Here is a 21084-nt window from a genome sequence, read left to right on the forward strand (position 1 = left end):
GAATGGGAAAGATCCCATTATCTTTGGATTGTGCCTCCTTTGGAATTCTGGGTGTCTGACAGCTAATGGGATTGGATTCCTTAAACCCCTTGAATTTCGTGGTGCTGGCAGGTCATGGTGCTCTTCCCTCTGCCAGCATCTGTGCTGCTCCTGGCCGTGGCTTTGGGAATGGGGTGGTGAATGCGTGTGTCTTACTGTGACGTAGTTTTTCCTTTTAACTTGAAATTCTAATTCCTTCTAACACGAGAGAAGTGGCTGTGCTACAAATGCTCGTTTGCCCAGCCCCCAAGTGCTCATTTCATGATGTCAGAAAAAGGAAGAAATATTAATTTCTAGTACTTGCTCTATGAGACTCTGGATAAACTAAATCAGCTGCTTTTAGAAAAGAGAGCATACTTAGAGCAGTACTTTGAGAAAAGAATGTTTTCATAGTGCTATTTGAGAGGACCTTGACAACACAGGAGCAAATAAAAATCATGGTGTTCTTTGACTTTATAGTATTCTACAAGTGTTTCTAAGATTGTAACTGAATGCAGTCTGACAGAAATTTATTCTTAGTGTGTGCAGTTGATTCTTGGAGTGCAGTTACTTTCAAGATTTCCTCTTCTGTATGTGTGTAATTTCCATATGGCAAAAGTGAGAAATGGGAAGAAGGTAGGGAAGAATGATATTTGCAAAATGCTATGGACAGATGTGTTAACTACAGCATTTTTTGCATGACTGGATAGAGTTAAAATTTCTTTCTTTGAAAGTGAAAAAACTTTAAGAATATGCTCCAAGCTACAAAAAACAAAGATGAATAGAAAAAATATTTATTGATGCACAGGCAACCGATGTGAGAATAAGGTATTTCATGGAGTGAAGCTGTAGGTGATGAGAATTGGAAGGAGATTTTAATTACATTTATCAGTTAGTTTATCACAGCAACTGCTGGCAGAAAATCTCCTTTGATTTAGGCCTTCCAGCAAATCAAATTTAATTACTTTTACAAAGGAACATTCGGCAAGTAGCACCCGAATGATCACTCAGTAGAGCAAACACTAGAGCACAGTTTGTGATAAACTTCTGTAAACCAGATATAAGTCAGCTATAAATCAGATGTGTCCTTCTGTAGTGGTGGCACAATCCTGTAGAAGCACTGTAGTACTTCCAGAGGGCTAAGATGGAACAGACACCATTTTGTCTAATGGCAAAACTTGAAATCTAGGGCTCCTTCTGTTTGCTTTCTGCTTGTTTAAAGCAGTGTATAACTGTAGCATTATGTTTAGGGCTTTTGGACCTTTTAAAGCTTTGCCCCTTGCAGTGCCCAAAGTGCATCAGGACATCCTCAGCCTAGCTGGGTCATGTTTGAGGCAGTGTGTTGTGGTGCATTCTTGTGTGTGCATGGCAGAAGTACACTCAGTGGTAGGAGAGGTGAGCAGTGCCTCTTGTGCTAAAGAAACACCATTAGTGGCTGAGTTTCGTTTTCTTTGTGCAGTATGATTGAAGTATATCTTGGAACTACTGACGTAGCAATGGTTAAGAAGCAGGAGGAAGCTGATTGGAATGTACTTTAAAAACAAGCCACAGTGGCATTAAAGGCAGGTCAGTTCTCTGTTAGAGTAGCAGTCATGTCCTAGAGGTGCCTGCCTTCAGCTCCTGTTCTTGCTGGGTGGGTAGGTCAGGAAAGCTGTGATGAGTTTTACAGTTATTTATGGTTTGAAAAAACAAAACAAACCTTTTTGAATTAAAAGTTTAGCTATGCAGTGGAACAACAGGATATTATTCCTAAATAATTAAAAGGAGTCTGTAAGATTACATCTCAGTGTAACTCCTGAATTTAAACTATTTGTGTATATGCTCTCTTGCAAGCTTTTACTGTAGACTAGACAAATACCTTGAGCAAAAACCCATCTGAGAGGGAGATGGAGGCAGAGTTGTTTCCAAGCCTTCACTTCACCCATCTGGTGATTCACCTAGTACAGCTCATAAGTCTGAAAGTGTTTTACTTCCTTTAGGGCAAGTGCCACCAAATGGAATTTGGCAATAGCAATTTCAAGCCCTGAGGTCTGAGCTATCCTTGGTAGTGAGGTAGATCTTGGTGTGGAGTGTTAAGTTGCCCCTAAAAGGATTAATTAAAAGCAGAAGTGTGTAACGTGCTCAGGTTTGATATTTGGTGGACATGTAAAGGTAGCTGAGAAGGCAAAGGGAATGTGCACAACAGTAACATCCATTATGGAATATATAAAAAGCCAGCCATTTTTAAATTTTATACCTGAGAGTTAAATTCAGCCCTGAGTTACCAAAAGTGCTTGTTTCAGGGAGCTTTGTGGTGGCTCATGCAAGGTCTGCTTTTTAATTGTCATGAAATCCCAAATGGATATAAATTGCGTGGGTTTTCTCCCTACATTCACTGCCCCCTTTGCTATAGCACCAAATCTTTTTTAGCCAGCCTAATGCTTAAAATATATTCAACCACAAGCTAGCCATCAGCAGGTTTAGTCAGATGAGGTGAGATTGGTCTCAAGAAGCCCTTTCTTGTGCTGTGTCACTAACCTGGTTGGCATGTATTAACTTTGCTCAAGGGTGTCAGCCCCTCCCTGGGTGGCCACAGCCCTAGCTGGCATTTGGTGTGTCCTGTCTGTCCCTTGTCCTGCCATAGCTGCAGGGCACAGTCTGGGATCAGCAAGTCGAGGTTTGTTCAGCAGTCAGCTGGAGTCACCCTCTTTGTGAGGGGTTTGCAGGGAGCAGGCATGGCTGCTGCCCTGGAGCCACACTGGCTCCTGGAACCTTCAGTGTGGGAAGTGGCAACAAGCTTTGGGGCAGTGGCTGCCATTCTCTCTGGGAAGGGGAAGTTGGGGACAGCTCTTACTGTGCTTTTAGTCCTGCTCAACTGTGGCATGCTTGTGGTAGATTCTGTAACTTTCTCTGTACCTTGTCTGCCTGTTTTTCTCTATCTTCTGCATTTGCCTTTGTGCCAAAATGCTGCTATTGCCAAGAAAAAAAACAAACAAAAATTTTTTGCTTTTCAACTGTCTCTCCCTTCGATAATCTGTAACTGCTGTGTCTTGGATTTTTTTTTTTGAATATTATTTACAGTACTTTATATGGTTTTAATGTGCTTTTAATGCAAATGCTGTTCTTCTGTTTGTTCTAAAGGTCTGTAAGAATATATTTCTGAATTTTCAGCTTTTTCTTAACAGATGGACTTGGAACAGTCTTTACCCCTATCAGCTTTATGATATGCTCCTTGGGGTGATGTTAGCCAGCAATGTTTTGTTGTAAAATATTTCCCGTTTCAGGCTTGTGTTTTCATAACAATGCATTTCTGTCCCTATCAGCAATAGGAAGTTCATAAAGGAAAGACTGCCTAGGGAAACTCATACTTGTACAGCAATAAAAGGCAAGTCATGAGATCTTTTGCTGTAGTTACTTGACTTGTGAGACATTAAGAAATCAAATATAAGCGATAGTATGAAAAACTGACAAATGCAATACAAAGTAGAGGTATTAGGACTTTTGCTTTAATGCCACATAAATATATAGTGTATATTGTATAGGCATTCAATCTGAAAAGTTAAAATCCTCCTATGGATGTGCCTTAAGTGTTTTCAGGGAGAAATATTCAGAGCAAAGCCCTTAACAGTAGACCCCTAAACAAGTACTGTTGTATATAGCAAGCAATATACATGAGGAAGTTCTTTAGCTGACTGGGACAGCTAGGAAAGAGTGGCTGTTTCCTCTAAATGTCATGTAAAGTACATTACATTTTGAACTAAATTATCTGAGCCACATTTGCAACAGGATCTTAACTGTCTGTACAAGTATAAGGAATATTTTTGAATGTATCCAATATTATTTGTGCACAATTCAACTTTTGTGTCTGAAAAAATACAAATATATATTTCTGTTTAGGAATAAGCTTCTTGTTCATAAACATTGCCTCTGTTGTTCAGAAGCATTCCCTCTTCACCCTTCTGCATACATTGAACATGCCTTACTTGTGAAAATGATTTAGCTCAAAGCAATACTGTTTGCTGTGCAAACAAACATCTTCATGAAATCCTCTACTTGGTCACTTCTTTTCATTATTATTGACCTTTGGGTTTTGTTCTTGTTTTAATTTGGTCTGGTTTAAGCATTAAATTACAGAAGATAACAGCAAACAAATTCTGTGACATGACATTCGGCTTGAGGTGCCTTCATTTTGAACCACTGAACATTTGCAAACATATCCCACTCTTTTCCCTGCCAAAAGTAAAAAATAAAAAGGAAAACAGTCTTAATTCAGGATGCACCACCAGATTGGGATGAAAGCTATTTCCTCTACTAGCGTGCCTTGAATATTGTCTAATCTGTTTGGAGGAGCCATGGTGGTGTGTTTAGCAGGACGTGGCACATGATACTGACCCCTTTTATTGGAGTATTGTACAGCTGCAGAGAGATCTGATGGAAGATTGATTTTTCTCTGGAACATTTACAATACAAACTTAAGAACCAGAGCCAGTATTTTTGGAAGCTGAGGAGAGTGTACGGGTTGCCCGATTAGAACCAGGGTTCAGTGCCCAGTGAATCATCCCTCAATAACAGGCCAGGAATCTGTTAGGATAAGTGCTTGACTGTTCCCAGTCCATCATGTTCCTTTTCAGTGTTCTTATCAGGATTTGAGTAGCTAAAGGATCAGCTATTTCAAGAAAATTTGGAAAAAAAAAGGCCCGATGGGAAGGTTAATTGTTCTTCAGAGTAGGAGATGCAGCTGACCTGATGGAGTTTCACTGAAAAATCCTGAAAAACATTTTGAGGACTGAGAAGGATATATCCAAAATAACCATGTGCTGAGTTTGTGCTCATGGCTGGATCCTGCTAAGAACACTTTTTCTGGGGAGCAACCAGGCTCCCAACTCTTCCTCTCTCTCTAGCTTTCAGACCTGTAGACTTGTGCCACTGGAATATTTGTTGTTTGTATGTGTATATTCCAAAGGGTGATATGAATTTTTCTGGGCACTTTAAGAGCTTTATTGAATGTTTTTTGTGTCTTAGAAAAATAGTATTAAGTTTGTGTGAAGGACTTGGATTTTTTTTTTAATTGCAGAATTAAAATGTCTGGTTTTTTGAGAAGTGGAATCTGAGTAATACTATTTTGAGATTGTTTCCCTCAGAGTAAAGGAGGGACTGAGCATAAAATAAGTTCAGTGACAGATAATGTTCAAGTGAGATGATTTAGTGCTCAGAAAGGCTTCATGTCTCCACTGTATAGTCCCTTTGAAGACTTTGATTTATGCAGTTGTTTTCAACCTGTTTTTGTTTTGGGTGTGTGTGTCTCTGAATTATGTAACACGTGGTTTCCCTGTTGCTGTGAAATTGAGATATTTTTTGTTCAACTGTGTGAAATGTTCAAGGGAATAAATTCCAAACAAACTTCAGGTTTCTGAGTTTTTCTTTGTCCTCCCCCTTGTCCCTCCTCTGGTTCCAGGTGAGGGATGCTGCAGGGGATACGGAATTGGGGGACAGTGGAATGAATAGATCTAGCAAGCTCAAACACAACAGCCATTTGGGGAGCTCCATGGCATGTGCCATCTGTCACTGCAAAGTATTACTTTTCAGGTTCTTTCTGGATTGTGGTGGGGTTTTTTTCAATTTTGCTTTTACGTTGTGGTTAGCTCGGAGTGCAGGGCACACACTGCACAGACAGCATGACTTTGCTGTAGAAAACCTGCTGAGGACCTCCTTGCTAGGTATCCTACTGCTTTGGCAAAGCTGACTTTGGATAGATGTGCTCTCAGCATTGTGGTTTCACAGATTTTGGTGTCTTTAGGAGGTGGTTTTGTGTGCCTTGCTGCAGGCCATAGGTCTTTGTCTCACTCTGTGAGCAAGGCAGTCACAACCACGGGGGAGCAGGGACACGTAGTGTGACAAATAAGAGTCTTGACAGGCTCTGGTTCCTCCTCTTGCTGTAGATCTGCTGCAGTGGGGGCATGTTTTGTTGTGATGAAAAGACAGAAAATGGGTAAATATTAAGCTTTGTAGCCAAATCCTGCATCTTGTGTTCTAGCTGGACTGTTGTCTTTTCTGAGGAGAACTGCGCGCGAGGAGGTGGCCTGCCTTCCTCAGTCATTAAGAGCCTATTCTGTGATGTTCTCACCATGACAAACAGACCTGGATCATAGTTCTGAGCTGCATTTTCCTGTTCTCAAAAAGATGTTGGATTAGTCTACATTAGGGACTTGTTCTGTATTTTTTCCTCACATGCTTCTTTTGCTTCGTGCTGCACCAGCAGCAGCTAAAAGCTTGTAACAGCAGCTGACTTTTGAAAGTTTGATTGTGAACAATATTTGGCCAGAGTAGTTACATTTAAATGGTAGTCCCAGAACTAAAACCACAAACCACTTCTGTCATATGTAAAATTTCCTTCTTTGGAGGAAGGTAATTGCTTTATGCCTTTGCTTTATGCCTTTAATTTTTCATTACTGTATTAAGCAGTGCCAGTTTTGAGGTTAAGATGGGCCTTCAGTTCTGAGGAGGAGCCATCAGCATTCAGTGTAAAACATCATGTGCTGGTGCATGAACTAGAAATGTCATTTTGATGTACCACTCAAACAGCCTCAGCTGTTCCTTGTCAGGAAAGCTGTTAACCCTGCAGCTACATATAAGCTCTCCAGAAATCAAACGTTTGCTTCATGAATTAAGAAGAAAAAAAAAAAAGGATGAAGGGAGGTGCATTTCCAGAGATCATCCCTATCAGAGTAGAGCTCAGACTTTCTTGCTGTACCAGTGTAGGAAGCCATGTTTTCAGCTAAAACTTGGAGTAACCGAGTGCATCAGTGGTAGGAGAGACAATCCTCACCTCATTCTCTTTTAATTCCAGACAAATACCTCACACTTTCTGTTTCTGTGCCTGTGGCTCTCCTCTAGTGTCATGACTTCTGTAACAGTGGTGAGAAAGTGGAAGGAGGTACTTCTAAAATAATGAGTGAATAAAAATGAATACAAATTAAAACAAGGGAGTTATAATTTTACCACCTGCTTTTGATCAGCAGCATAATATATTAAGGTGTGTAGTTGATGTATCTTAAAATGCAAGAAATAAGATGAGAAAACCAAATTAAAAAAACAACCCACCAAAAAAACCCCAGCACCCAAACAAAAAAAAAAAAAAGTACCAAAACAAAAAGCCACAAAACCAAAACAAATAGAAATAATCTCAAGGGAAGGAATAGATAATCCAGAGTCAACATCAAAGCTATTCTCCTGCTTCTTTGAAGTGTATTGATGGAGGAAGGTGAATTAGTTGCTGAGCTGATCCTGACAATGTGGAGTTTAGCTTGGGCTTTCCAAGCAAAACTGGGCAGATGATCTTTAAGGATGAGATGGCACTGCTGCATTCTGTTTAGTTGCTTACATCTTCTCTCAAAAATGTATGTTTAGTCTGGCATTTCTTGTGTTGCTGTCATCCCAGAAGGCCGTGTTTGCTTTTTTAGGAAAATTTTGTAATCCTCCTTTCTGCTGTTCTAGACGTTTATCTGATGGCTTGAGGGTAGAAGTGTTTAAAAATAGGAATTTTTTACCCAAGAGATGTTTCGAATACTTTCAGGCTGACGTGAAAACACATCAGAAGTGATGTGTAAATTATTTTTGATCAGTAGTAAGTCTTTTGGAAGCTTTCTTTCTGGAACTCTGCCAGATTTTTAATATAACTAGCTACGTATATAATTACAAGAATTTTCCTAGTTCTAGGAAAAAAAAATTCCACTAAGATGTGAAGCTCTGGATTGCTTGGAATATTCAGTAGCTTTACAAGTGGCACAAGAGTATGTGATGTAAATGTAGATAATAGAAAAGTCTGCAACAGAATGGGGGAGCAGATGTTGAAACTTTTTGGAGTTATGTGGATCTTTTACTTAAAGCAAGTATTCCCCACTTTATTTTCCTGTAACTGCCAGCCTAAGATTTCAGCCTGTTCCATTTGCAGCACCTGATAATCTTGACATAAACGGGAGAAATTAGGTAAAGACGTGCTTAGTATCTAAATATATTCTGAGATCCAGTGATTATGGAAATCTGTAGGATGTTGCCACAGAGGAGTTAGAATGGTTGTTAGCTCAGTAGTTGAAAGAAGATAGCTGTTCACAGGTGGTGTTTTGCATCTGATCACAAATTGAACAGGAACCTGAAAACATCACATTTTTATTATAAAATTGCATGATAAAATTTTAAGTTTCTTTAATGATCAAAATATTGTCCATTACCCCAAGTGGAGCTAGGAGTGCCAGTTTCTATTAAAAATAAGCAAAATTTGTACTGAAAGATTCATAGAATGAATCATAGAATGGTTGGGGTTGGAAGGGGCCTTAAAGATCGTTCAGTTTCAACCCCTTGCCCTTGACAGGGGCACTTTCCACTAGACCAAATGGCTCAAAGTCCTGTCCAGCCTCACCTTGGACACCTCCAGGGGTGGGGCATTCACATCTTTGTGCAGTCTGTTCCAGTGCTTCATCACCCTCACAGTAAAGAATTTCTTCCTGATAGCCAATCTAAACCTACCTTCTTTCAGTTTAAAGCCATTCTCCATTGTCTTATCACTCCATGCCCTTGTACAAAGTCTCTCTTCAGCTCTCTTGCTGGCCCCCTTTTGGTACTGACTGGCTGCTCTAAGGTCTCCACAGAGGCTTCTCTTCTCCAGGCTGAACAACCCCAACTCTCTCAGCCTTTCCTCGTAGGAGAAATGTTTCATCCCTCTAATCATCTTTGTGGCATCCTCTGGACTTGCTCCAGTAGATCCATGTCCTTCTTACATTGGTGCCCCCAGAGGTGGATGCAGCACTCAGGTGGGGTCTCACCAGAGCAGAGCAGAGGGGCAGAATCCCCTCCTTCCCCTGCAGCCCATGGTGCTTTGGATGCAGCTCAGGACACATTTGGCATTCTGGGCTGGGAGTGCACATTTCTAGGTCATGTTGAGCTTCTTGTCCACCAACACCCCAAGTCCTTCTCAAACCTTCTGCACTGGGCGGTTCTTCATCCCCCTAGTCCCTGCCTTTGCCTTCTGTGATTTGAGCCATGTGCCTGGAGCACTTGCCAGCAAAGATTCCACTACTACTTTTAGGTGGAAATACCCTTGGTTTGGCTTGGTGTGATTGGCACAGTGGGAATCACCTGATCCCTCACAGTGAAATGAGAGATTGCACAGATCTGCTACATACGAGCGGCAAGAAGTAGATGCTACAACAAATAAACTGTACAAAGGGTTATGTAGTATAAAAGATAGCAGAGGCTCTCTTTGTAACAACATAAAAGGTGTTACAGTTTGGATTATAACTGGACAATCAATCTTAAATAGCAATTTCTAAGTTACTTAACAAAAATTAAGAGAATTTCCACTCAAAAAGTGGAAAACCACATCAACCAAAGTCATGATGATTTTAGGATCTAGTATGTCCTTTTCTCTTTCTTCCTTTTTCTCCCTGCCAGTCCCTGGATGTGCCTCAACCCAGGTGGTTCTTTGAGGTACCGTACCTTGAATTGGTTCCAGAACAAAATTTATGCCTGCAAAGTAATGTTATTTTATCCTCTTCAGCCTTCCCACACTCAGCTTCTTTCAGAGAATGGAAATGAGGCCAGGCAACATATGACAGAGCTGATCAAAATACCAGCGAGAGCTCTGACATCCTAGATGATACCAGCAAAATGGAGAATGATTGGTAATAGGTTACTGCCTTACCAGTGCTCCTGGGTGATTCACAGGCTTAAAGTCCCTGCATAGCTTATATTGTATCTCTAGTACTGGAAACCTGTTTGGGCAGCACTAAAAGTGAATTCTGTACAAACATGAAGATTTTTCTGCCAGAAGAGATGTAATAAGGAATATAGAGCTTAGCAGTGTTCCCTGGGGCTTGGATTAGGTGACCTAATACCTCCTTTCCCCTGATTCTCTTCTCCACCCACCAGTGACAACACTGGCTGCTTTCCAGGAGTCAAAAATAGCCATATTCCTGGGTTATTCTATACCTCTGCTGTAAGGAAGACAACTTTTCTGTGTTGTTAAACCATATACTGAACTAACCTTCATTACATAAAGCTGCTCATTCATGCATGTGCATATGGGGAACACTATTTCTCCAACATAATTTACAGTATAAGTTAGATGAATTTCTGTTTGTTTCCAAGACATAAATATAAGTTACAGATGACCTTGATCTTAAACTGGCTAATTATATTCACTTCTGGTTGCTTCCACTAAAACCAGAGAAAGGTCAGATCAATGCAATTGCCAGCTGTTTCTAAGCTCTGCCCTACTGATGCAGTAAGCAACTGTTTTGTCAGTGTCTGCTTTGGGAATTCTAAAAGTCTGTTTTAACCAAAATAGTGGGGGGAGTGAGGGAAAACATTGCAACACCCATAAGACAAACGTGTAAGTTTTCATTCAATAGTCAGTCCTGTTAATTTTCACTATTATGAAGAGAACGAGCTTCCACATTTACTGAGAGTATCTGAGAATGGAGAACTTAATTCTAGCTGGACATTGTGGAATGTGTGGAGGAGGACTTACACCTTCATATGTTTGTTTCAGGGGTGTCTGTTCCAGAATCCCTGGAGTATTTTAGCTATCAGCTGTTCTCATACACATTATAGTGGTTTTGGGCAGGTGTTTTTGGGAGCTTTCTGCTCTTCATTGCTTTGGGCACCATCTCACTGATTTTTATTTCATGTGCTGTTAAGTAATACTGTAAAACTTCTTGGTCAGCGCTAGGAGTGGTTCTTTGATAACTCTGCTGGGTACTTCTGCATCAGAGGATTTTTTGATAGAACACCTTTCTGTCTGTACAGCTCAATCTCTCCATTTCTCTGTTTAGGTCCCCAGTTTGCTGGGAAGAATTTCTAGACTGATGCAGTGGGGGCTGAGCCTGACATGGTAGCAGAGGTCTTGAGAATATTGGTTGCTTATCAGTTTAAGGACAGTTTTATTGATCAAGTCCAGCATAAGCCAGTTTGCATTTACAATTCCCTGAGCTTTGACTCAGTACAGCACATCTTGTAGAAAGCTTGGTTACTATTTACTGTTAGGATTGGTACATGTGCATTACAGGAGAATTTCAGGAGGGCTCTCTTCAGGTTTGAGCACCTTTTGATGGCTATGCATGGATACTGGGTATCTTGCTTGTGAATAGACTTTGTTTTTCTTATCATACTGTCCTCTTTGAATTCAGGCATTTTATATTTAGCAGTGTGTTATGGATCAAACAGGAAACTTGAGAAAACTCAAGATGTAATGGCTTCTTAGTACAGCTGAGTAATTCAAACTTCCTGAGGGCTTGGGAGTACCCTAGGATAGTAAGAGAGAAAGTTGAAGCATTGTATCAAAATAACATTGACATTTGATGAGTGCTAGTCATGGTTTAACCCCAGCTGGCAACTAAGTACCACACAGCTGCTGGCTCGCTCACCCCCAGCAGCCCTGGTGGGGAGCAGAGTCAGAAAGAAAGTAAAACTTGTGGGTTGAAATAAGAACAATTTGATCATTGAAGCAAAATAAAATAATAATAACAACAATAATAATAATAGTAATTGTAATGAAAATGAGAGGAATAACCCCAAAGAATTGATGCACAATGCAATTTGCTCACCACCCACTGACTGATTCCCAGCTAATCCCTGAGCAGCTATCAGTCCCTCCTGGCCAACTCCCCCCAGTTTATGTTCTGGCCATGACATTCTATGTATGGAATATCCCTTTGGCCATTTGGGGTCAGCTGCCCTGGCCATGCTCCCTCCCAGCCTGTTGTGCACCTGCTCGCTGGCAGAGTATGAGATGCTGACAAGTCCTTGGCTCAGAGTAAGCACTGCTTAGCAATAGCCAAAACATCAGTGTGTCACCAGTGTTGTATCACACTAAACCCGAAACACAGCATGGTACCAGCTCCTAGGAAGAAAATTCACTCTATCCCAGCCCAAACTGGGATACTATTAAGTATTTAAATTCAAATAAATGAGTCAAACATGGGTAGAAGGGGAAAAGGGATTTTACCTTGGGATTTATTTTAAGGATCCTTAGGTGCACACGGCCAGGTCAAATGCTCCAAAATGCACACCTCAGTGCCCACCCCAAAAGATCTGGTATAACATTATAGGTGTTACTAATTAGCATGTCTATCAGAGATTCCCCAATGAGAGGCTCAAGTGAGCCCCCCTCCCCAAGGAACCTTCCCCTGGATGGTTCTATCTTGGTTTACAGAATGTGTTCTGGAGAGGACCTTGGGCTCTGGGGCACACTGATCCCTACCTACAAAGCTTCTAAAATGTTTAATCTCTCAGCTTGACAAACAAGTCCAAGAATGTAGGCAAAAAGCACTGAGAATACAGAACTTGTAAAAAGGTATAACAAGGGTATAAAAGAAAAGGCAAAAAATCATCATGGCATCAGAGGTGTTGCATTGCCCCTTTTGTCTTTGAGGACGTGCTTACCCAAATTCAGGGCATCCTAGCAGGAAATGTGCAGTTCTGCAGTTTGTGATGTGAGGCTGTGCAAACAAGCACTGACACGAATGCGCCAGATCTGCTGGGCTCTTTCCAGGGGTTTCCTGGAGAAATTTTCTTAAAGAGAAGATAAATGTAAAAGGGCAGGGGAATCCAGACTTAAAACTTTGAACTTCTTACTAACCCTTAAAAAATCCACTCCATTTAACACCCTTCTGAAGCCAGTTTAGAGTTGCCATGTACATGGTTTATGTATCTGTTACTGTGCAGCACAGAAATTGTTAACAGTGTCTAGATAGTAATTTTTGAGAGGATTAAGGAAAGGATTTCAGAAGCAATCAGTTGCACTTATTTCAATGGAATGTCTTAATTGGCTTGCTGTTTGAATGTGTGCAGCATCTAACAATGAGCCTCGGTACCAAGATTTCCTTTCTATTGTGCTCACAGTGCTGGGCACTTCCTTACATCCAAGTGTTTTTTCTTGACTTAAAGTGAAGTTGAGAGTGAAGTGCTTGGTGTTGTGGATTCTGGAGCCTGTTTTTTGGCACTGCCACCAGACTGTTGTGAGATTGCCTTGCTGGTATTTAATCTGTGTGTCTGGACCTGTGCAGTGACTCTACAGTACTTACCTACTTCCAAAATAGGTTTGTTTTAGTAGGCTAGTGCTTGTAAAGCATTTTGAGGCCCTTGGAGGAGAAGTGGAGTTGGAGTACAATCATGCAGTTAATGCAACTGAAGTGGGTGAGGGTGAAACTTCCAGGAAAATCCTGAAACTCAGTGTGACATGAACACAGATGAAAAATGAGAAGCCTAAAAATACTGCTGGTTCTCACTTGCTGCCTTCTCTATACCTCAGTGATAATGTTTGCTGAATTGATAGCACACTTCAGAAACCTTACCCCAAAAGGTATTTCTTAGAAATTAATGACAAGGGAATATGAGGACTTCCAGCATTTTAAACTCAGAGCTCACTGCATCACTTTTAAACTCCCCTGGAAAAGTTCCCATCTCCCTTTTCAGTACTTGGTTATAGGCAATCTGCTGCTGTTTTTATAGGGGTTGCTTTATCTGACACAGCTGTGTTCTCAAACAATTGTGTGGAGGTAGAAGTAATTGAAGTGTTTGGAAAAGACAAGTGAAAACAAACAGGTAGAGTGTTTCACATTGCCACAAAACCACAAGCTTTGGGAAATCCATAATGAAGATTTTCCTGAGAGTGTATTAATTCCTTCCCCCTTTTGCATATGTTTCAAAGTAGACTCCTTTATTTGAATTTCCATAATTCCCCAGGGCCACAGATCAGTCTGTCCAAAATACTGGACAAGAGATGGCATGTAACTTAGATATTAAGATTGGAAGCTAAGAAAAGCAAGTCTATAGAGGTACTGCATGATTATTGAAAAATAGCTTCTAGTAAAATAGACAGATATTTTCCCTTTGGGAAGAATTCATTGTTCTCAGATTGCCAATTCTCTCCTGCATCTTCAGCATGGAAGTGTTGTGTCAGGGAGTAACCTTGGCAGGATTTCATCAAGCCCATGGGAGCAAGGTAATAGTGTAGGTGAATTGAGATAGGATCCTCTCTCAAGAGGAGCTGCTCGAGCCTTCCAGGAATTGCCAGAGTTGCTGGAATAGGACATGCTCATGCAGGCAAGGAGCAGTGGTTCTGTTAGGAATGTTATCTCTGATCCTACACTTATTTCAGGAGGCAAGCTCTGTCAAAGCTGGGATAAATAAAGGGCTCTGGCAGCTTTCATGCACCAGCTAAGCAGCCTGTCCTGTTAAGAAAAACAGTTCCCTTCAGATGATCTATGTAATGTTCATGGCCCACTGACTCTTCCAAAGTAAAGAGTCAGATTTAAAATGTGTCCTATTTTGGATGTTGTTTGTGGGTTTTTAGCTGCTCAGTTGACTGTACAAGAAGCTACACTTGGCTTTGAGGTAGTTCCCCTCTCTGGGTAGTAACACAGCTCTTTTTCCTGGCAAGTGCAGCCACATCAGCCCTTTTTCTCTCACTTGCTGACCTTTGTCTCTGTGGACCCAGATGCAGTGACCAAGTAGAAGGTCAGGTACTGGCTGAGTGCACTCTGCAGCTGTCTCCTGCCAGCAAGCTACAAAACAGGGGAATACAGTAGATTGACTGGAGAGAGACAGCTTTCCCCTCCAGAGGAACTTTAAGTCTGCAAGAGCTGCATTGGAATAGACTTTGCCCATGCATTTAGCACCATATATATATGAGGGAGAAATGAGAGTAGGCAACCTCTTGGTCTTATTTATATTTTTATTGTACTATTCTTATGGGTTTTTTTCTTGTAGCATCAAATTAGTTGGTGTGAATTTTATAGCATAAAGTGGGGAAATTGTCCCATCATCTGAACACTTCAGTGATACCTGTGTCTCACACTTACTTTCATCTCACATAAGTTTGTGAAGTGCAGTGCTTTTCCTTCTGACAGTGGATGGCTTCACAGTGCAGAGAGTTGGCTATCAGTAACATTTCTCTTGTTTCATATTTGGTAACAAGCTGGACAGTGGCTTTGCAGACAGCCAGGTGGGCTAAATGCGTGGCATCTTTTAGAAACAGGCATCTTTTAGAAACAAAACTAATATGTGAAGTAGACTAAATGGTCCATGTAGTGCAAATTCCTAGAAATCCCATGCTTAGACTGGTAGTCAGTGGAGTTTCTGTATTATATCCTCTGATGCAGAGCTGTTTTCTTGGCAGAGTGAAGTGGAGGGATGTGACCACTCTTGCATCTCAAGTGTACGGATATGTAAATGAATTAGAGGAAATACTGGAAGTGCCCTTCCAACTCTGAGACTTTGAAGCACGGAGTGCTTGTCAAGCTCACAGGACATCTTGGCTTGGAGCACATCTTTTTGCATTAAAGTTCAGGCTGATTTTCCATCTTTTAAGATTTTTAACACAGTTGCACTGAGTCACTCCCACTTGTGCTGTGATAGAATTTCTTTGATTCTCTGTGTACCAGTCACGCTGGGTCTTTGTGATGAGAAGGGCAGTGATGATTTGTGTTTTGAAAAACTTACCTGAAGGATCATGTGTGTTCATGAAATGCAGATAAACAGATGTCAGCTTGATTTTCAGTCCTTCTCTACCTTACAGTGGTTGCTGCCAGACTTTCTCCCCACACTAGATATGGGAGTACTGAAACAACCTTTTTTTTAAGAGCTCTATTCCGTTTAATTTAATTATATGGCGATTATTTTTTGCTTGGTTGGTTGGTTTGGGGGTTTTTTTGCTTTGAAAAGGCTGACAAAAAGCCCCTAAAATAGTTAGAAAACAAAAGGAGTGAAATAATGTCAGATGGATAAAAGTTCTTGTTCTTTGGTTTTCAGAGTTCTTTTTCTTCTTGCAAACTTTGTAGCTATGTCAGAGTTTGCATCAGAAGAGAATAAGTTAAAAACAGCTTGTGGAAAGATGCTCCTGTTAAAGCAGCTGAGCTTGCTGACAGCTCTGTGTGTATAAAGAGTTCTGACTAGTACAAACCCTTTTTAAATTTTATCATTATTTCAGTATATTCCTTGTTTGTTTTCCCTGACCTTGGTGTTACTGTGTTACCCAGAGTCCTATGTTTCTTCACTGTCAGCCAAAGTGGCAGAGCAAAATTCGAGGTCAGTTCCCCTGTTACTGTGAACTCAGGGCTGGGGAATGTAACACGGATTGCAAAAATAGATTTGGCCGAGTTGGTATCACCGTCAAGAGAGAGAATGAAATGAAATGTGAATCCCAGTGAAAAAGGCAGTCCAGTTCCACTAAACTTTGCAAATCAAAGCACAACAGGAGACTTAGCAGCAGGAAAAGGTGGAGACCACAGTATCCCTGGAAATGCAAGGGCGGTGTTCCCACCTGCCACCTGACCAAGCTTATTTGTTTATACCATGAAGAAGCTCTGTAGTTCCAGCAAAAAGCATGACAGCCACTTGCCCACATCACAGAAGGGTTAAATCGTACTTACAAAGAGAGAAAAACACTTCTGGCAGTTGTCTTTGAGATTTCATCTTTCAGGAGGGGGGCTGGAAACAGATGCTACTAATTATGTAAAGACCTGTGTAATTTTGTGTGAAATATGAAGGTGGTACTGAGTGAGTGGCTGTCCTGAAAAAAAACCTGTTAGGAATAAAGTGAGAAACTACAAAGGCTGAAGAAAGGAAACAAAAACTGTCTTGGAGGTTAAAATGTGTGAGGATAAAGTAAACGTTGCCAGAGCTCATGCTGGCTTAGACTTCACAAAGGAAAGCAAAGCAAAGAGCTCTATTTCTTAAACATATAAGTAAAAGCAAGGTAAGGGAAAGCAGAAGTGAGTTCATAGTGAAGATGGAGCTGACATAAAATGCAATTTTATGTGTAGTCAATCAGACAGACATGGGAGCAAAAGAGTGTGCAGCAAGATTGAGAAATGAGGACTAATACAGTGAAGCAAATAGTCTTTGTCTCAGAAGAGTGGAAGAGGTGTAAAATGAAATGGTGAGCTTTGTGGTAACCATCTGTGATGAAATCAAGCTATCCTGATGTACTTTGACTAATTCGGGCAGTACTATGTGTCCACTGGGTAACAGAAATATGTCCTGCAGATAAAACAACTAAAAGAAAGCAAAATAATAAAACTTTAAAAGCTGATCTGAACAAGTACATATCAGTTAAACAGTAGGTATAACACCTTCTTTTAAGGAATAACTAAAACCTGCTAGTTCTGCAAGGGAAGTCCTTTGACCTCATGCAGGTAAGTGCTATAAAATGTGACATGGGTTCACCAGAGACTGTGCTGGACGGGTTTGACAGCTTTTGTCAATAACTGATACCTCCATGAGGGAAATTGTTGTGCATTTAAACAGTCTGGACTTGAGTAAAGCACAGGAATGCTGACACATGGAAATAATTATTGCAGCTGGATAAAATGGGGGAGTAGTACATGAAGCGTGAGTAGCTAAGAAGTTGGCCTAAATTAGAGATGAGAAGTTTTATTAAAGAAGGAAATAATGGGGTTGGATGTCACCTACAGACTGTGCAGTGTCCCAAAAAAAAAAAAAAAAAAAAAAAAGGAAAATATCTGCTAATGCAATTCAGTGCTGAGGCAACATTTCAAGCCCTCATCAATGCAGAGGAGGACAGGCACATCATTCACTAAGAACTGCAAAATGTTGCCAACTGTAAGATTAAACTTAGCAACGTAATAATGGAAAGTACCAGTTCATGCACTGAGAAGATGCTGAGAATTTTGGCTACCAACAGAGAGCTTATCAGTTGAAACAAAGAAGGAGAAAGATCTAAACATCGTAAGCCACCAGTATTGTGTGGCATAAAATAGGCAGGTGTGTTCTCAGCATGAATCAGATGAGAGATTTGTGGCAGGATTGTTTGTTACACTGATAAGGCCTCATCTGGAAAGCCACGTTCAGCTTTAATCACTCAGGTTCTGGAAAGATTAATCCAAACTGGGACAGGTGCAGAGACCTAGGGGATGATCAGTGCACTGAAGAGCTTATCTTGTGAGAAGAAGGTTGGCTTGTTCAGCAAAGCAAAACAAAAGCATGGAAATAATGGGCTCTGGGAATAGTAAGCTGGGTAAGGGGTCAGCATAGGCATGCTATTCAAGCTAAAATATTACAATTTAAAAAATAAATGGATGAAAGCAGGGTAGAATAGAATTCATTGAGTGCTACTGTGAGTGAAGCTTCTCAGTACTTTTCTCCAACTGTCTTATTCACATATCCTTGCAATATTTTGGGGTTTCTGGGATTTTTGCTTGCCTGTCTCCCTGAGATTTTTCCCTGTGATTAATTTCATTACAGATTCTGATTAAAAAGTAAATCAATTCAAGTCTATAAAAAGTTTTAAAACTTGCTCCAAATGGGCCTTTTCAATTCCTTCCCTCATCTTTAAGTAGTAACAGTATTGTCTTGCTCCTTCACTGTAGATTTCCCTTGGCTGGTAACAGTTTTAACATGCAGCAGGATTGCCCCACAGCCTTCCTGCTGTGTCTCATATAATACATCCAGCCTGTGCCCAGGCCTTCCCCACTACTTACCACATAGACTTCATTGTATCTCTAGTTTTTGCAGCTAAAATGGCCCTATTTCCTCTCTCAACTAGGACATTTAACATTCTTTTTAGCATTTATTAGCCAAAACCACTAAGATTCCCTTTTGCAGTCTGGCTTCCCAGTAGTGGCGAACAGGATAATGACATAAGGTATTCTCTCACTTTATTTACCTCCCTCTGCCTCGTGCCCCTTTTCTCCCAGTCGCTCAGTTTCCTCAGAAGTGTGCAGTTCTGCCTGTGGCATTTACTGTTTCTTCCCTGGCTCGCTCTTAGGTTCTAACGTGAACGGGCTGGAGGAGCCCAGCCTGGCCAAGCGGCTGCGCGGCACTCCCGAGCGCATCGAGCTGGAGAACTACCGGCTCTCCCTGCAGCGGGAGGAGGAGCTGGAAGAGGTTCCCGAGGAGACGCTGGCAGAGCACAACCTGAGCAGTGTGCTGGACAAAGGGACAGAAGAGGATGTGCCCAGCAGGTGAGCACACACGGCCCAGCAGCTTTTTCTACACCCATCCCAGCTGACTTTGCCTGCGTTTCCCTTTTCTTTAACTATTTACTGTTTTGCCCTTTCTAAAGTTGTTGAAACACACGGATATTTCATCTTGTAGTTTCTGTTCTAATAGCTTCTTACTGTTAGAAGACACCTATAGCACCATAATACCATGAGATTAAGTTCTAAATGGAAAAGGATTTATTAATTTACTTTTTCAATTGTATCAAAGGTAAGTGAGTCTCTTGAGCAAACAGAACATGCATTCACGTGTGTAGCCGGTTGGGTTTGTAACCAGGCAGAAACACCAATTTAGTTGTAGTGGTTTGGTCCAAAATACTCATTACTGTTTACTTTCTGTGAGATAAGAATTAGGAGAAACGCAAAGTAGGCACCAAACTTGAAAGAATATAAAGAAGTTTATTAACAGACCTAAAAGAAGGAAAAAAAAAAATCATACCACACCTTCAGAACACTTCTCCTCCCCCCCCCCACCTTTCTCCATTCTCCCACTGGCAGTGTAAAAAGACAACCCTTGAGTTGTTCAGTCTGTTTATCACTTCCATAATAACCTTGTTCAGTCCATTTAGGAAGAGGAGTCTCTCTTGCCCATGCTATGAAAACAGTATCACAACAAGACAGCCGTCCGTGTTGGTTCTCTGCTCACATCATGTGAGAGTCCCTTCCCACGACTTGCAGCTTTTCCCACAACTGCTTTTGAGGGTCCACTCTTGAAATTACTGGGGTACAATATTAAGGTTGAGCCGTTCAGAAACAAAAGTTCTCTTCACCCATCTCTGGGAGCATTTCATCTCTAGGAACAGAGGCCTTTCTCCTTCCCTGGGAGCAAAAGGGTCCTCCTCATCTTCATCTCTAGGACTATCTCTGGGAGCATCTCTAGGAACTGAGGTTTTCTCCTTTTCCATTTGGAGCCAAAGTCCTCATCGCTTCCATCTCTCCCTGTTCAACTTCTCATTAAATTACAGCTGCGTCAGCATCTGCCTATCTCAGCGCAGGTGCTTTTGCTCACGAGTTGAACACTCCACCCCCCATATCTTCATGAAATTACAGCGGGTACTCTGATATATCATAGCTTCACAACAGAATTTCAGCTTTAAGCATCTCCTCTTTCTCTTCCCTCAGGTTTTCAGCTCTTCACAGCACTAAAAGGGTTAATCTCACCCAGCCCGGCAGCTGGAATGTCGCTGATCGCTGTTGCTCACATGATCTCTGCCGGACAGCAGGGCAGCTTCAGCTGAATCTTGGCCACACTGGAGAGGAGGAGCCGCCTGTCTGCCCACAGCAGGGCTGTGGGGGGGGTTCCATGGGTGGAACAGGGCCCATCGGCTCCAGGATGGCCATGGCCCAGCCTGGCCTGGCCCGAGCAGGGCCTGGCCGGGCCCGCTGGCCCCTGCACGGAGCCCGCAGCCACCTGTCCCAGCATGGAAACCAGACAGAGCTGGGGGGGGGAGTTGTCTATTCTTAAGTGTGGATCACAGAGGCGGTCACAACTTTAAGTGGCTTAAAGAATTGTCCATATTCAAACTGGCCAGCTGATAGGTTCTATCAGGTCCCAGAGGAAGCTGTAAGCACCCCTTAGCAAGAACATCCCTTCTGGGACTATGCTTGCTAACCCATGACAACATGGAAGGGGGTTCCGAAGTTACGTTCTTTTCTGTGTGCTTTGCATTGCAATTCAAAACCATGTTTGGTTTCCAGATTCAGGCTTGGCACACATGTAATCCTGACTGAATGCTGGTGCAATGCCTGAGAGGTATTAGTGGGAAACAATAGCTATGGCTGTTGAAAAATATGTTGTACCTTCATGATAACAAAATGAAGGTATATAAATGTGTTGTACCTTCACGAATTTCTCTTTATCTGCAAAAATCTGTGCAAGCACACCAGGATCCACATCCATGCGGGTAGAGATACTGGAAACAATTGTTGCAAGAATCATTGAGAGGAAATCCTTGAGGAAGAACGCTCGTGAACTTTACAGTCAGTCACACACTTTTGCAGAGTCTTGATCTCTTAGTACAATTTCTCATCTACTTGTCTTTGTAGCAACAGCAGCCCTTACCTTTTCAGC

General features: G+C 41.5%; 1 protein-coding gene across 20 annotated transcripts in view; it reads left to right on the forward strand.

Moving 5' to 3' along the window:
* Nucleotides 1–21084, forward strand: part of MICAL3 (microtubule associated monooxygenase, calponin and LIM domain containing 3) — a 154932-nt gene that overhangs the window by 86193 nt on the left and 47655 nt on the right. For all 20 annotated transcript variants that reach the window (XM_069003619.1, XM_069003637.1, XM_069003618.1 and 17 more), the window contains one exon: nt 18782–18977. In XM_069003619.1, coding sequence (XP_068859720.1) covers nt 18782–18977 — 196 coding nt within the window. The remainder of the gene's footprint in view (nt 1–18781; nt 18978–21084) is intronic.

The sequence above is a fragment of the Aphelocoma coerulescens genome, chromosome 1A (assembly GCF_041296385.1).
Source record: "Aphelocoma coerulescens isolate FSJ_1873_10779 chromosome 1A, UR_Acoe_1.0, whole genome shotgun sequence".
NCBI lineage: Eukaryota > Metazoa > Chordata > Aves > Passeriformes > Corvidae > Aphelocoma > Aphelocoma coerulescens.